Source organism: Cavia porcellus, unplaced genomic scaffold (genome assembly GCF_034190915.1).
Source record: "Cavia porcellus strain 051 isolate PalLab524CR breed Dunkin Hartley unplaced genomic scaffold, mCavPor4.1 scaffold_6, whole genome shotgun sequence".
Lineage (NCBI taxonomy): Eukaryota > Metazoa > Chordata > Mammalia > Rodentia > Caviidae > Cavia > Cavia porcellus.
In genome coordinates this window covers 92,858,597-92,872,089 of record NW_026947489.1, presented here as the reverse complement: position 1 = coordinate 92,872,089, position 13,493 = coordinate 92,858,597, and the positions used below count along the sequence as shown (strand labels likewise).

Genomic DNA, 13,493 nt, shown 5'->3' with positions numbered 1-13,493 from the left:
TGTAGGGGACCATCCCTGCTGCGCCCCTTCAGGCCTAGTGGCATCGTCCCCGTACACCCTAGTGACCACGCAGCCCTGGCTGGGTTTTCCCCACCCCACCCTCCCCAGCCAGACCATCGGCCATGACTATGGCAATGCTGAGGCAGGAAGGCCAAGAACAGCTGCTGGGGCAAGGACTGGCAGGAGGTAGAGGGGACCACAAAAGAGCCTTTGTTGTACTAACTTTTTCCAAGATGTAAAAGCAGTAACAATAGACAATCCAGGCTGGGGGGGGGGAGGCTCAAGGACAAGGGATGGGGGCCCCAGCCGGTCAGCATTCCAAAGGGCAAAGGGGCTACAGCCCCCCACCCCGCTCTGCACCCGCCCCAGCGTGCCTGTGACGGAGAGGGCAGGAGCTCCCGGGTTCAGAGTGTAACAGAGGGCAAGGGAGCAGGGTTCAGGGTGGGGGACAGGCCACTCTCCAGCCAGGACACCCCAGAGGGGCAAAGAACTCTGGAGCAGGACCAAGGCCATAGGGTACTCACAGCCAAAAAAGCTGTGTTTTGAAATTTTTGACAAGGGAGGGTGATAACCCAAGGCCCAGACCACAGTGTGGGTCGGAGGCGGTCTCCTTCCAACACCCCCCAAGCAGCCTGCTGGCCACCTCTGCACCCCACCTCTGCCCCTCCCCACCTGTCACCCAGGTAACTGGCTCTGCGGTTTCCTGCTCTGCCCTTTGAACCCAAAGCCTGGGGCCCAGTCCCCACTTCCCCAGGCCTCCAGCCAGCAGCCCAGGACCAAAGCAGGAGTGCTGGGACCTGCAGTGGCTCTCACACAAGGGGAGGGCTGTCGAGGGAGGAGAGAGGAGAGGAGAGGAGGGAGGAGGGCAAGGGCCACCCTGGCCTAGCCCCTCCCCACCTGCTTTCCGCCAGAGGCCCCAGACTGAAAATCTCTCCCCTTCCTGCTCGGGCTCCAAGTGCAGTGGGGCCACACCTTCTGGGCTCAAAGTTCCAGCGCCCAGCCAGGGCTGGCCAAGGCCCAGGAGCCCGGTGTCCCCTCCCCCCCTGAACTGGAGTCCCCACACCCTGGTGCGGCCAAGCCGCTCCCTTGTGAGGGGCTGGTTTCCTGGAGGCGATCGGCAGGAAATCGGCTGGGCCCCCAGCCAGCCAGCATGCCCCTCCCTGCAGCCGGCGCCCTCCTCCACTCTGGCCTCCTGAGAAGGCCTCAGCACAGCTGGGCAGTGGGCACGGGCCTCTTCAGCACCCTTCCTCCTCCTCCCAGGAGGCGGGATGGCTGGGGGTCCTGAGGCAGGCGGAAGGAGGTCCCTGCCCACAATCCCCGATAAGCATTGCCCTTCTCTCCCCTAACTGGGCATCCACGTGCTTTGCATTCTTGGATGTCTGGGAGCAGTGGAGGCCAAAAGGCAAGACTGGGGGTTCCCAGGGGAGCCTCACCCTGGGCACCCCTTGTCCCCTAGTGCACCGAGGGGGGTTGAGGAGGGGAGCTGTGGGTTCCCAGATCCTGGGGGCACTTTCTCCCCAGCACTGGTGAGGCAGAGGGCATACAGCCAGCCCCAGATGGGGCTGCAGAGTGACTGCAGTCACCATAGGGCCTCTCCCTGTAAGGGGTGCCCACCAAGGCCAGGACAACTGCCCCACAAGCTCCAGGCAGAGCCTAGTGGCCACCCCCAGACTCCAAACCTTCCTGAAGACCTCAGAAAGCCCATGCATTGTGGGGAGGAGCCTGGGCTGCTGGCTCTACCCCGCCCAGGCCTGACTGAGGCATCCACACACACACACACACACACACACACACACACCCCCGCCCACTCTAGGGCTTGGAAATGGGGCTGCCCCCTCCAAGTTCCTCCTCCAAGGTCCAGACAGGAGCAGCTGAGCTATCCCCATGGGACCAAGAAGAGACAGTTCAGACCCCAGCTTTACCCTAATGCAGGAGGGGGTGGGGTAGGCAGGGTCCCTGTCCCCAGGGCTGGGATAGTGGACAGTGCTGGTGTCACCTCTGCCTTTTTCCAACACTCTTCGTTCCTAGTCACAGCCTCTCAACTAAGTCTGCCCAGAGGCAGAGGACAGGGAGCAGGACAATCACAAAGGCTGGGGGTGAGGTGTCTCTGGGAGGCGGAGGTGGACATCTGTCCTTTTAGAGCTCCTTGAAGCCTCAGGGGCTGTGGGCAGGGCCTGCCCTTGGTTCTCCAGCCTTTTCCAGTCTGCTGCCCACCCCTCCCCACTGGTAGGCAGGCAGTAGCAGGTCTGGGAAGGTGGGGGATCCTCCTAGGAAGAGCTGAGCCCAGGGCAGAGCAGGGCAGGGCAAGAAACCTGAGCCACTTGACAATAACCCTGTGCACCTGCTGTCGCAGATGACGCTCAATGCAAGCTATCTCCCGGCTGGCACCAACACCCAGGTGTGCACCGCAGCCCTCCCATCCCAAAGAGCAGGTGCCTGGCTGCCAGGACACAGGGTCCTCCCCTCCGCCACTCTCAGGGGCAGCACAAGGCTGGCCCCAACTATTCCCTGACAGGTAACAAAAGGATCCAGCGAAGGTGGGGTTTGGAAGGGTTGGACCCTCCTTTCCTGAGCGTTTCCACCCACCTGAAGCAAACTCCTCCCCCCCCCGCCCAACAGGCCGGATTAGCTTTAGGGCAGGGGGATCCCCCTTCCCCCTTAATCTCCTCCACTCCTAGGCCCACCCCGAGGGTCCAGCCCAGGTCTCTAAGGGACAGTGCTCCTCTTGGGTGGCCGGCAGCGGGGTCTGAAGTGACCCCTTTTTGCCACCGACACTCCCCATCCAGCCACTCTGACCCAAGCCCAGAGTTGGGAGCCACAACTGTCAGCCAGGAGACAGTCTGCCCATGAGGCCTTGGCGAGGCAGGCCTTCCCAGGAAGGTGGAGCCCACCGGCTGATTCTTCGCCCCCACCCTCCAGCCCACTGTGCAGCTTAGAGACGCGAGTAAGAGAGCAAGAAGCCGAAAGCTGGGGCCAGGGGCTGGGCTTCACGTCCATCAGGAAAGCGGGAGAGAACGCACGCAGGAGTCTGCCCTGAAAGGAGGAACCACCAAGTTCCTCGCTCGAAGACAGCAAACAGCACTCCGGGGTCACGGAATGGGCCCTGCGCAGCAGGGCCCCGAGCTGCAGCCAGAGCTGACCCGAGATCGACAGCGCGCCCCGGAGGGTGGACCCGCCGCCCCTGCCCAGCTCCTACCAGACCCGCACGCGGGCCGGCCCGGTACCTACAGCAGTTTGAGCCATTCCAAAGCGCAGTCCGTACTGGGGTGGAGTAGGAGCCGGGGGCTGAGAGCCCCTTCTCCGGGAGCAAACAGGCCCGGTTCTGGTTATAAAAATCCACCACTAGGAAGGGATTGGGGGCAGGGGCGAGCCCCCCCACTTCCACGCTCTCGTACATCTCCCCCGGCGCAGACGGAGGTCCGGGCGGGGAGGTCCTGCGCGCCGCCCCTCACTCCGCCGGCGAAGCCATCGGGGGCGAGGGCCACGTCCCCGGCCCCGAACGGCGCCCCGGGCCGCAGCCCCCGCCCCAGGACCGCGTCCGAGTCCCGGGTGGGCGCGGGAAGTTGCCCGCGCAGGGAGGGGGTCCTTCAGCGCTCCCCGGGGACGCCCGGCGGGGGCCCCGCACGCGGCGGCTTCACCTCGAGGGGCCTCCCGTTGCAAGGCTCAGGCGTCCGAAGCAGTCCGGCGGCTCCCCGAGTCCGCAGGCCGGGGGCGGGATCGCCCCGGGGAGGGGGCGGGGGTCACCGAGCACTTCCTCCCGCCCGCTGGGGCTCCCGGGCTTCTCCTCGGCGAGGATTCCGGAGGGGGGGGAGTGAGGGTGGAGACCCCGCGCGGCCGCGGCCGCGGCCCCGCCCCGCCAGGCCTGGCCCGGGTGAGCGCGCCCCTCCCTCGCCGCCCCACCCAGGCTGCCCCGCCCCAGGCCCCGCCTCACTTAACCCTTTCCGCGCGTCTGACTGCGGACTACGCGACGCGGAGAGGCCTCGGGGAGAGTCGGCGTGGCGGGCCGCCAGTTAGCGTGCCTCGAGAGGGAGGACACGGACAGGAAGAGGACGAGGCCCCGAAGGAGAAGACGCCGACCGCAGAGGATGGCAGGGCGCAGGCAGACCGGAGGTGCGCGCCAAGCAAAGACAGAAGAGGGGCATCGCCCTCCCAATTCCGGCTCCAGTTCCATCTGTCCCCGAGCTCCGGTCCAGGTCAGACCCGCGGGGCCGCGGAGGTGCGGTGGGCCCGGTGTCCTCCCCGGCACACCCCCACCCCGCCCCGGCCTCATTTGCCTAATGCAATGCGGTTGAACTCTCGCTGAACTCGCCCGGCGGCGCCTCACCTCCGGGTGACCCACCCACCTCTATCCGCGACAACACCGGCTCGCTAGCCCGCCCGCAGGCCCCCTACTCGGCTCTGCCCAGCCCACATCTCCCGAGCGGAGGACGGCGCCGGTGAGAAGCGCAGGGCCCGGGCGCACGTGGCCAGGCGCGAGCGCCAGGGACACAGCGCACCGCGGGTCCCGGGGGTGACATTGTGCCGGCTGGGCGCGGTGCTGGTATGAGACACCCGGCTTGTGTCACTGTCTGTGACATCATGTGTGACTCGGGCCTCCCCCGCCGGAACCAGCGGCGAGGCGCTGTTGGCACACGCGCGGCGGGGAAGGGAGGGCTCCCCGCCACGGCGCGCAAAGCCCCGCCCCGTGTCTCCCGCCGGGAAAAGGGACGCACGGCGCAGGGTCCAGTCCCGGGGAGATAAAAGGGGCGGCCGTGGCTTCCCGCTGACCACTTCCTCCCAGAAACCCTCAGGATGCCTGGGGTGTTTATTTCCGGGGAAGAAAAGGCCTTGAGCGGGTAGATCCCCAGAGCGAGGGAATCCCAGAGGAGATGGTATCCTATTACTCGGGCTATGCTGAGCAGAGATGAGAATGTACAGGACCTCCGAGGAGATCCCAGCAGCCGGGCTCTGTACCCACAGGCGTACACATCTTCAGTAAATTCTCACAGCTACTCTGAGAGCTTTCACAAATAAACGATGGGGAGGCGGGTTCTCCAAGATCACACCACTGCACATGAAGCTGGGAGCAAGGATCATCAGCCACCAAAGCCCCTGCCCTCCCACTAAGCTAGGGATAGACAGCATTTTCTAAGCACCTTCCAAGCGAATGTCCTGGTGAGCCTGCCCTTGGAAACCCCACCTGAAGAGCCACTGGGCAAACAATCACAGACGTATGTCGCCCAGGTGAGTGTATCATGACACGTGGCTCATGGGCTCAGGTGGTAAATTAAAGGAGGCTCAAGGGTCAGCGGGAAGACCTTCAGTCCATTCAGAAATCATGCCAAGAGTCCCAGTAAAGGATGTCCGGGGATCCTGGGCCTCAGAGGTGGGTAAGATTGACCCAGGCACTCACAGAGCCTCCACGGGTAAATAAGCATGCACTGAAGCGAAGCAGCTGATCCCAGGCTTTCTTCCTGGATGCCAGGACCCACAGAGAAGCTCCAAGAGAAGGAGCAGAAGACCTGATCCTTGCAGTGTCGGTGACATCTTCCCAGCAGCTGCATGGAGAGTTGGAAGAAGGACCAGCAGTGCAGGCAGCCCAGGAAACCCAAGTGGCGACAGCCAGCCAGAGTCAGGGGATATTTCTGAGGTTAGAACCAGCTGGGTGTGGTGGCGGGCACATGGAAGCTCAGCTCCTTGGGAGGCCGAAGCAGGTGGACTGCAAGTTCTAGTCATCTGGATAAACACTGTCTCAAAATGCAGTTTTTATAAAAAGGCTGGGAGTCAGGTGTCGTTGCTCATCCCTGTCATCCAAGCACTTGGGAGGCTGAGGCAGGAGGATCAAAGTGAGTTCAAGGCCAGCTTGGGCTACATAATGAGTTCAAAACCAGCCAGTACTACATAACCAGACCTGTCTCAAAATAAGGAATAAATACACAATAAAAGCTGGAGTTGCAGCTGCACACTTGCCTGTCAGCCCCCAGTCTGGCCAACAGGAAGAGGCAGAATCAGCAGGACGGGAAAGGTGCAGTGCATGTCACAGGGCTCCTGAGATGGGCAGATGGGTGTGAGGACCAATGTGAGGGTCAGGGGGTGTCGGGCTCTGGCAGGCGCAGTGCTGGCCACAGCTGAGGCTGGGGGAGATGGCCAGGGTCCTCCAGGTCTGCAGGGTCCCCCGTGCTGCAGCAGTGCAGGGCTGAGGGACTGAGGCTGTGTCCTGGTGACCTGGAATAGCCTCTTGAGTGATTCCAGCCCCCAGCACCGATGGGGGGGAGGGACTCTGTGGCTGAAAGATGAGTGAAAGGATGGAGGATTTCCGGAGTAAGGGACCGTGTCCCGGGCAGCAGCCAGGTAACCGGCAGGCTGAGGCGGAACACAGTGCGCCATCACTGGGTAGGGGGACAAGATCAGAGGCTCTGGCCAGCAGCAGGGTCAGGTCTCAGGTGGCCGCTGCACCTCAGCCCGCTCAACCCTAGGCAAGTGTGGGCTTTGCCAAGCAAGGCTCCCTCCATGCCATCCCCAACCCCATCTGGAGGGGACAACAAACATACCACGAGGCCCAGTGGGCACCATTGTGTGCTAGGCTCTGTGGACATCGGAATGGCCATTCTCCACCCTGTCTCTTGTCATCATTGTCCCTGCAATATGGCTGAGAGTTCTCAAGGCCACTATCAACAAGTGGGTCACTGTGGCCTCACAACATCTATCCCAGCCAGGGCAGATTAGGAGTCTCAATGCAAAGGCAGGAGACAGGCAGGCTGCACGGAAGTCAGGTCACCTTTAGGCTGGCTGAGGTTCCCAGCAACCCAAAGTCCAGATGGGCCAGGCCCAGAGCCCCGTAGCTTCCAGTCTCAGGCCGCAGAGGGGAAGGAAGGTCCCGCCCCGCTGTGATCTGGAGATGGACACCACTTCCTCTTTCTGTAGATGCCACCCCCGGAGGGCAGCCCAGGCCTGCCCTGGCACAGCCGGTGGGCACAGGTCCCTGGATGCAGGGTGCACACAATGCCTCGGCCTGAGAGGAAGACTGGGTTTCCTTCCCAAGTCCCCTCCCCCAGCCACACTGGGCTGCTGGGGGGTCAGGATCCAGGCTGTGAGATGAAAGAGAACTTTCCCTTCAAAGCCCCCCCAGGTCTCTGGGCTGACCCTGCATTTCAGACCGGGAAAGGCAGGGCTGGGCAGCACCCCCTCACCCTTCCCTTTCATTGTCCAGGGAGAGAGTGTCGAGAGGAAGTGGAAGCTGCAGCAGAGAAAGGCTTGGTCCCTGCCTGCCCGGCGGGTCTCATGGGGCTCCTCCGCCAGGCTCCCCCAGGTCCTGCCCCTTCCCTTGAGGGAAGATCTGGAGCGGGGATTGCTGCCCTGCCCCCACCCCACAAGTGGAAACGAACTAGGAATAAGGGCTGGGACTTACACTAGGGGAGGGAATGGAGTGAGCAGGCTGTACCCCACCCCAGCCCAGACCCAGAGAGGGCTCCAGATCCCCCAGGCCTGTTTCTGAGCCCAGCGGTTGCCCATGGCTCTGCTACTCTGCTACTCTTTTTGTTGCTTTGGTTTTGGTTTTTGTGACAGGGTCTCTCTGTTAAGGAGCCCAGACTGGCCTTCCATTCCTGATGATCCTCCTGCCTCAGCCTCCCCAGTGTCTCTTACAGAAGAGGAAACGCCCACAGTAGGTGGCACCAACTGGCCAGGGTTCAACTGAGAGGCTGCTGCCCTCTACTACCACAGGAAATCCCCAGGGCTGAGACAACCCAGCTGCCCTGGAGCTTACAAACACCAAAGCCCTGTCCTCCCCCAACCTGAGGGTCACGTCCCCCTCAGCCACAGGACGCCCTAAATCACTCCCCTCCCCAGCCCCAGCCCAGCTCTAGACTGGATTCTCCCAAAACAAGCTCAGCCCATAAATCCCTTCTCTGCAGAGGCTGGGCCCTGACCCCTCCTCCACAGGGCACCCTGTAAACACCACCTCCCAGGGCAGGGGGGAGGGACCAGGGGGAGGTGTGTGCCATCCTCTGCACCTCCAGGCCACACAGACCTGAGGTGCTGCCTGCTCCTGCCTGGGAAAGGGGGCGTGAGGAGGTTTCCCACTACAAGGGTGGCTGAGAGCCAGGCACAGGCTTACAAGCAAGGCACTTGGGAGGCTGAGGCAGGAAGATCACAAGTTTGAGCCTTGCCTAGACAACTTGATGGTTTACTGAGACCCTGCCCCAAAATAAAAAATAAAACCTGCATGAGTAGCTCAAGGGTAGAGAGTCTCCTGAATTTGATCCTCAGCACTGCCAGAAACACTTTCACTTCTCTAGCAAAAAGCTGGGCCCCAGCCCCAACCCTCAAGCAGGGCCTGTGCATGAGAGTTTGACCTGCACCCCCAAGCAGCCCTAAGGCCACACCTCTGGGCCCCAGAAGAAAGCTCAGAGTCTGAGAAGTGGGGGGGGGAGGGGCTGGGGGCAGAGAAACTATTGTTGTTTACTAGGAAGGGGCGGGGCTGGGAAAGCAGGGTGGGGGGATTGCCTAACAGAGGGGAAGGCCACTTTCACCCAGGCAGCACCCGCCCTGGGGGCCAAAGGCTATCCGGGTGGGCAGCCCTCCCCACCCACCGCCAAGAAAGAGGAAGGGCTTGCAACATCCCAGAGGGAGAACCCTTTGCTCTGCTGGCACGGGAAGGCCAGGGCCTCCACCTCCAGTCCTACAGGGTGTGCAGCCCCTGTTCCTGTTCCTGTCACCTAGGGAAGGGTGTGTTGTCCACAAACACCAGTGACAGGATCCAGACTCCCTTACCCTCTATAAAAATCCCACCTGCTGGGCGTGATGGCACAGGCCAGGGATCCTAGCCCCCGGGGAGGCTGAGGCAGGAGGAGCAAAAGTTGGAGCCAACCTGAACAACTCAGTGAGACTTTGTCTCAAAATAAATTAAATAAAAAAAAAAAATCTGGGGATGTACTGAGTATGAAGTCCCTGGATTCAATCCCCAGTGCTTGCTTCTGCAAAAAAGCACACGAAAAAATCCCACTCTAGCAGCAGACAACTTTCCCCAGTTCCAGTGCCCCAGACCAGAATGTGAACCCTGCTCCCTCAAACGCCAGATGCATCCACTTAATGCCCAGCAGTCCTGCACCCCATTGCAGCTCGGATTGGGCCAGACCTGAGCCAGAGTCCTGTGCAGGGTGGAGAAGAGAATACAGCACAGCAGGCAAAGGATTGAGATGCAGCCACCGGGGAAACTGAGGCAGCACCTGCCTGTTCTCGGCCCAGGGCCTCAAGGGCAAGGGAGCTATAGGAGCGCAGACACCAAGTCCCTGCTCCTGGCTGCTGGTGGGACCCAGGAGGGAGCCGCGGGGGAGCCAGAGGCAGCGCTCCAGGAAGCAGCAGTGGTGGTGGGCAGTCGGCCAGTGCGGGTGGTGAGGCACCCAGCCAGGCTACCCTGGGGATAAAGAGACTCCCTGGCTTTAGGGAGACAGTGCTGCCCCCACACGCAGAAGGGGGCGCTGACCCAGCCCAGCTGGCACACAGGGTGACAGTGCCCAGCAGCTGGCCATGGCCATGTGCAGGGCACTTGGTGCCCGGGGAAGGGCCTGGCGCTTTGGTCTCAGAGGCCAGGAGAGGTGGACACGTTTCCCAGATCAGCAGCTGACCGCCATCCCTCCCGCAACGGCCTGTTCTGCGGCTTCCACCCCCTCTTGTTCCCAGCCAGGCCGAGCTCCCTCCTCCCGGGTCTGGCCTGGCGCCCAGCTGGGCCCTGGGGGCCAGAGTTACTGTAAGCGGCCTGGCAGGCCCCAGGCTTGGCTGCTGCCAGCTGGCCAGCACTGCCGACACCTCCCACTACCTAGCCTGGCTGGCCAGAGAAGGCTGCTGAGACCCTCGTCCATCCGGAACGTGACCCTCGTGGCAGAAGGCGGAGGCCCTCAGGCCCTGCCAAGTCCAGGGTCCAGCCAGGCGCCCTCTCCAGGGCAGCCTGGGGACCAGGGAGGGATGGGGCTTTCTCAGGGGTGTCCTGCAGCAATGGCAGGGGGTGTGGCAGCCTTGCTTGCTGGCTCCCCGGTGGAGCTGCCAGGTCCATAAACTTCGAGAGGTTTGTTTACCTCCTCGGCTCTGTCATCCCTGGAGCTATTTATAAGGCCCTCAATGGCCCTTCCTGACTGCCCCTCCTCACCCCCAACATCAGATCTGACTGCTGCCTTCCTCCACTAGCCCCATGCCAGCGACCCTCATCTGCAGCACAGGCAGCCCGCTCAGTGCCCCCTCCCGGGACTCCCCACGCCCACACTCACTGGCTGGGGACGGGGTGCTGTATCCGCTCACGGGAAGCTGGTGTGGCAGCGTGGTCAGGGTACCCGGTGGTGACAGTCCACCCAGCATCGGGGGGAAGAAAAAGGCGTAGGGGGGCACTGGGTACCCATTGAGGTGCCCGCCCCCAGGCGTCGGGCAGGAGCTGCTGTTGCTGGCCATGCCAGGAGGCCACAGTCAGAAGGTGGGTGGACAGTCCAGAGGTGGCCGTGCAGGGGCTTCAGGCCACCCCTCTCGGGGGCATGGGGCCTGGGCCCAGAGCGGGTCTGGGTGGTCAGCCTCCCCTTCCGTCCTGCAGCTACCTTCTGAAGTCAGCAAGCCAGGCCCAGCCTCTGGGCACCCCCTACTCCGCTGGGGTCCGCTGGGCTGCAGGCCAGGAGGGGGTCCTTCAGCGCAGTGGTTCTGCAAAGTGGCAATTTCCCAGAAAGGTCCAGAGCTGGCCTTCAGAATGACACAAGGGACGCCTCTCCTAGACGAGATCCAGCAAGGTGGCTTGGGGAGCCATATCTCACGGGGCTGCAGAAAGAGGGAAGACAGGTGAGTGGGTGCGGGAGCACAGGATTCTCCTCCGGAGACTTTCCTGTGGCACCGGCTGGCACAGTGCCCAGCTGCCAAAGCCAGCCCGGGAGCAGGGCCCAGACGCAGCTGGAGGTGGCAGGGGAACACGGCCAGGCCGCGGAGTGAGGACACAGCCCTGAGCACCAGGAGCCTCTAATCCAGCACCCCTGGGGAAAAGGTGCCCAGTGCCACCGAGGGCCAGGCCACAGAGAGAGGCAGAGGCTGGCTGCTTCCCCATTGAGGGTTACCTGAGGTCAAGGCAAAGATCAGAGGAGGAGGAAGAAGAGGAGGAAGGGGGGGGGAGGGGAGGAGAAGGGCAGGGGGGAGGGGAAGGGGAGGAGGGAGGAAAAGCCGCTTCCCTAAAGCTCCGGCATTTCTCAGAAAAGCAACTCCTAGGCTGGGGAGCCTGGCTTACACCACTTCCCCCCAGATCCAAACCCCAGTACCCCAGATGGGTTAGTCTCTCGGACTGGGGAGGAGGGTGGTTCACACACAAGGGCAGAGGGAAATGGAACCCAGGGGCTCCCAGGCATTGTTGCACCCTGTGTGGTATGCTGGTCCTGGGGTCGCCCACCCGGCCAGGAACAGCAAGGAGCGCCGTGGACTGGGTGAGACGGGTGAAAGGCCAGACGCCCCTCAGCAGTGCACACAGAGCCACACTCTGCTGGAACAGCTGGGCAGGGCCATGTGTATAACAACGGGTGTGAAACCCAGAGTCTGGGACACAGCCATATGGGACAGGCAGCAGCAGAGCAGAACAAAGGGGTGAGACACAGCCCATAGAAGAGGCCACCACCATAATGTAATGTAACTGTGCACAAGCACACACATAAACTATAGCCCCAGCAAGGGGGAAAGCTGAGGCAGGAAGATCACTGCAATCTCACATCCAGCCTGGGTGACAGAGTGAGTTCAAAGCCACTTTGGAGGGCCTGGTGGGCAAGCCTGTCATCCCAGCACTCGGGAGGCTGAGGAGGAGGACTGTTGTGAGTTCAAGGCCAGCCTGACTATGTATGGAGATCCTGTCTCAAAAAAATAAAAAACCAAAGTCACCTTGGACTATATAGCAAGACCTTGTCTTAAGAAAACGAAAAAGCAAAAAATACATACACACCTAGCAGATATTATATATACACAGCGCAGACAGACATCTGAGAAACTCATCACTGATCAACACTACATGGAGTCCTCCCAATCCTGCATCCCTCTCTTCTTTCTCTCCCAGGTACTGACCTCAAGAATGCACCCTAGACACCGGGATTTAGCTCAGCAGCACAAGCACCTGTTGGGCAAGTGCAAGGTCATGACTTTGATTCTTGGGACAGAAAAAAACAAATGCGTTCTAATATTTTTTTCTATTTTTTTTATTTTTTGGTCTTTTTCAGACAAGGTCCTGCTATGCAGTTCAGGCTGGTCTTGAGCTCACTTTGTAGCCAGGTGCGTCTCCAACTTACAAGGATCCTCCTGCCTCAGCCTCCCAAGTGCTGGGATGACAGGCGTGCGCCTCCATGCTCAGCTGAATGTGTCCTAATAAACACACCTGCTAAGGCAGCTATAATAAAAGATAAATATAATAAATATATGTAAGTTTGGCCTCCTCGAACACTGTCAGTAGAACACAGAATACCAGGCTGTTGTAGAAGAGCCTGGCAGCTCCTCAGAAGGCCAATCCCAGTTAGCAGAGGACCCGCCAAGGCCGCCACCCCAGAGACAGACAGGGTAAGTCAGTCAGCCCTCACACGGGCTGGGGATGGAGCTGGCAAAGCACACACAAGCCCGGATCATCCCCAGCATTGAAAAAGACCAAAAAACAGGCCTGAACATAAATGTTTGGAGAAGCACTGCACGTAATAGCCAGAAAAGAGGAACCAACCAGAATGTCCACTAATGAGGAGGGGATAAATGCTGTATATCCATACAGTGGAATGTTATTCACCCCCAAAAGGGACAAGGCACTTCGAAAACAATGGTGGTTTCAAAGGGCAGCGTACTGTGTGGTTTCATGTATGCGAAACGCCCAGGAGAGACAAATCTGTACAGGTAGCAGCTCTGTGGTTACCAGGGGCTGGCACCAGGGGCTGAAAGAAAAGGGAGGGGGCTGCTGATGATCTGACAGCTCTTTCTGGAGGTGATCAAAGGGCTTTCAAATTGATTGGGACGTAGCTGTACACCTCTGAGCCCGTGGGTTGCAGACTTCAGCATGTGAATTTCTGGAAACATGAATTACACCTCAGTAAGTTTTTTTGTGTTTTTGTTTGAAATGAAGACCATATTGGGCGTGGAGGTGCACACTGTAATCCCAGCACCTGGGAAGCTGAGACAAGGGTGCAGGGCCAGCCTGAACCACACAGCCAAACCTTGCCCCCCCGCCACAAAAAAAAGAGAACAGCAACAAGGAAGAAGGGGAGGAGAGGGAGGAGGAAGGGAGGGCGAGGCCAGGCGCCCCTGGAATCTCACCACTCCGGGAGGCTGGGGCAGGAGGATCACAAGTTCCAATACTGACAACTTAGTGAGTCCTTGTTCCGCAATTTTAAAATAAATAAATATAAAAGGCTGGGGACATAGTTTAGCACGAGGGTCCTGGGTTCAAGCCCCAGTACTAAAAAAAATAAAAAGTAGCAGCCACGGAGACCCAAAATAAGGACCGTCCCTCACATCCTGCACCCCCGGCCCCCTAC

General features: G+C 60.6%; 1 protein-coding gene across 8 annotated transcripts in view; it reads right to left on the bottom strand.

Annotated features, from left to right (window-relative positions):
- Rara (retinoic acid receptor alpha) overlaps positions 1 to 13,493 on the bottom strand; it is a 40,945-nt gene that overhangs the window by 8,537 nt on the left and 18,915 nt on the right. For 2 of the 8 annotated variants that reach the window (XM_003466940.5, XM_063251504.1), the window contains exon 2: positions 10,242 to 10,773. In XM_003466940.5, coding sequence (XP_003466988.1) covers positions 10,242 to 10,419 — 178 coding nt within the window. In that variant the 5' untranslated portion in view covers positions 10,420 to 10,773. The other 6 variants (XM_063251506.1, XM_013149628.3, XM_063251505.1 and 3 more) reach the window with 6 other exon arrangements.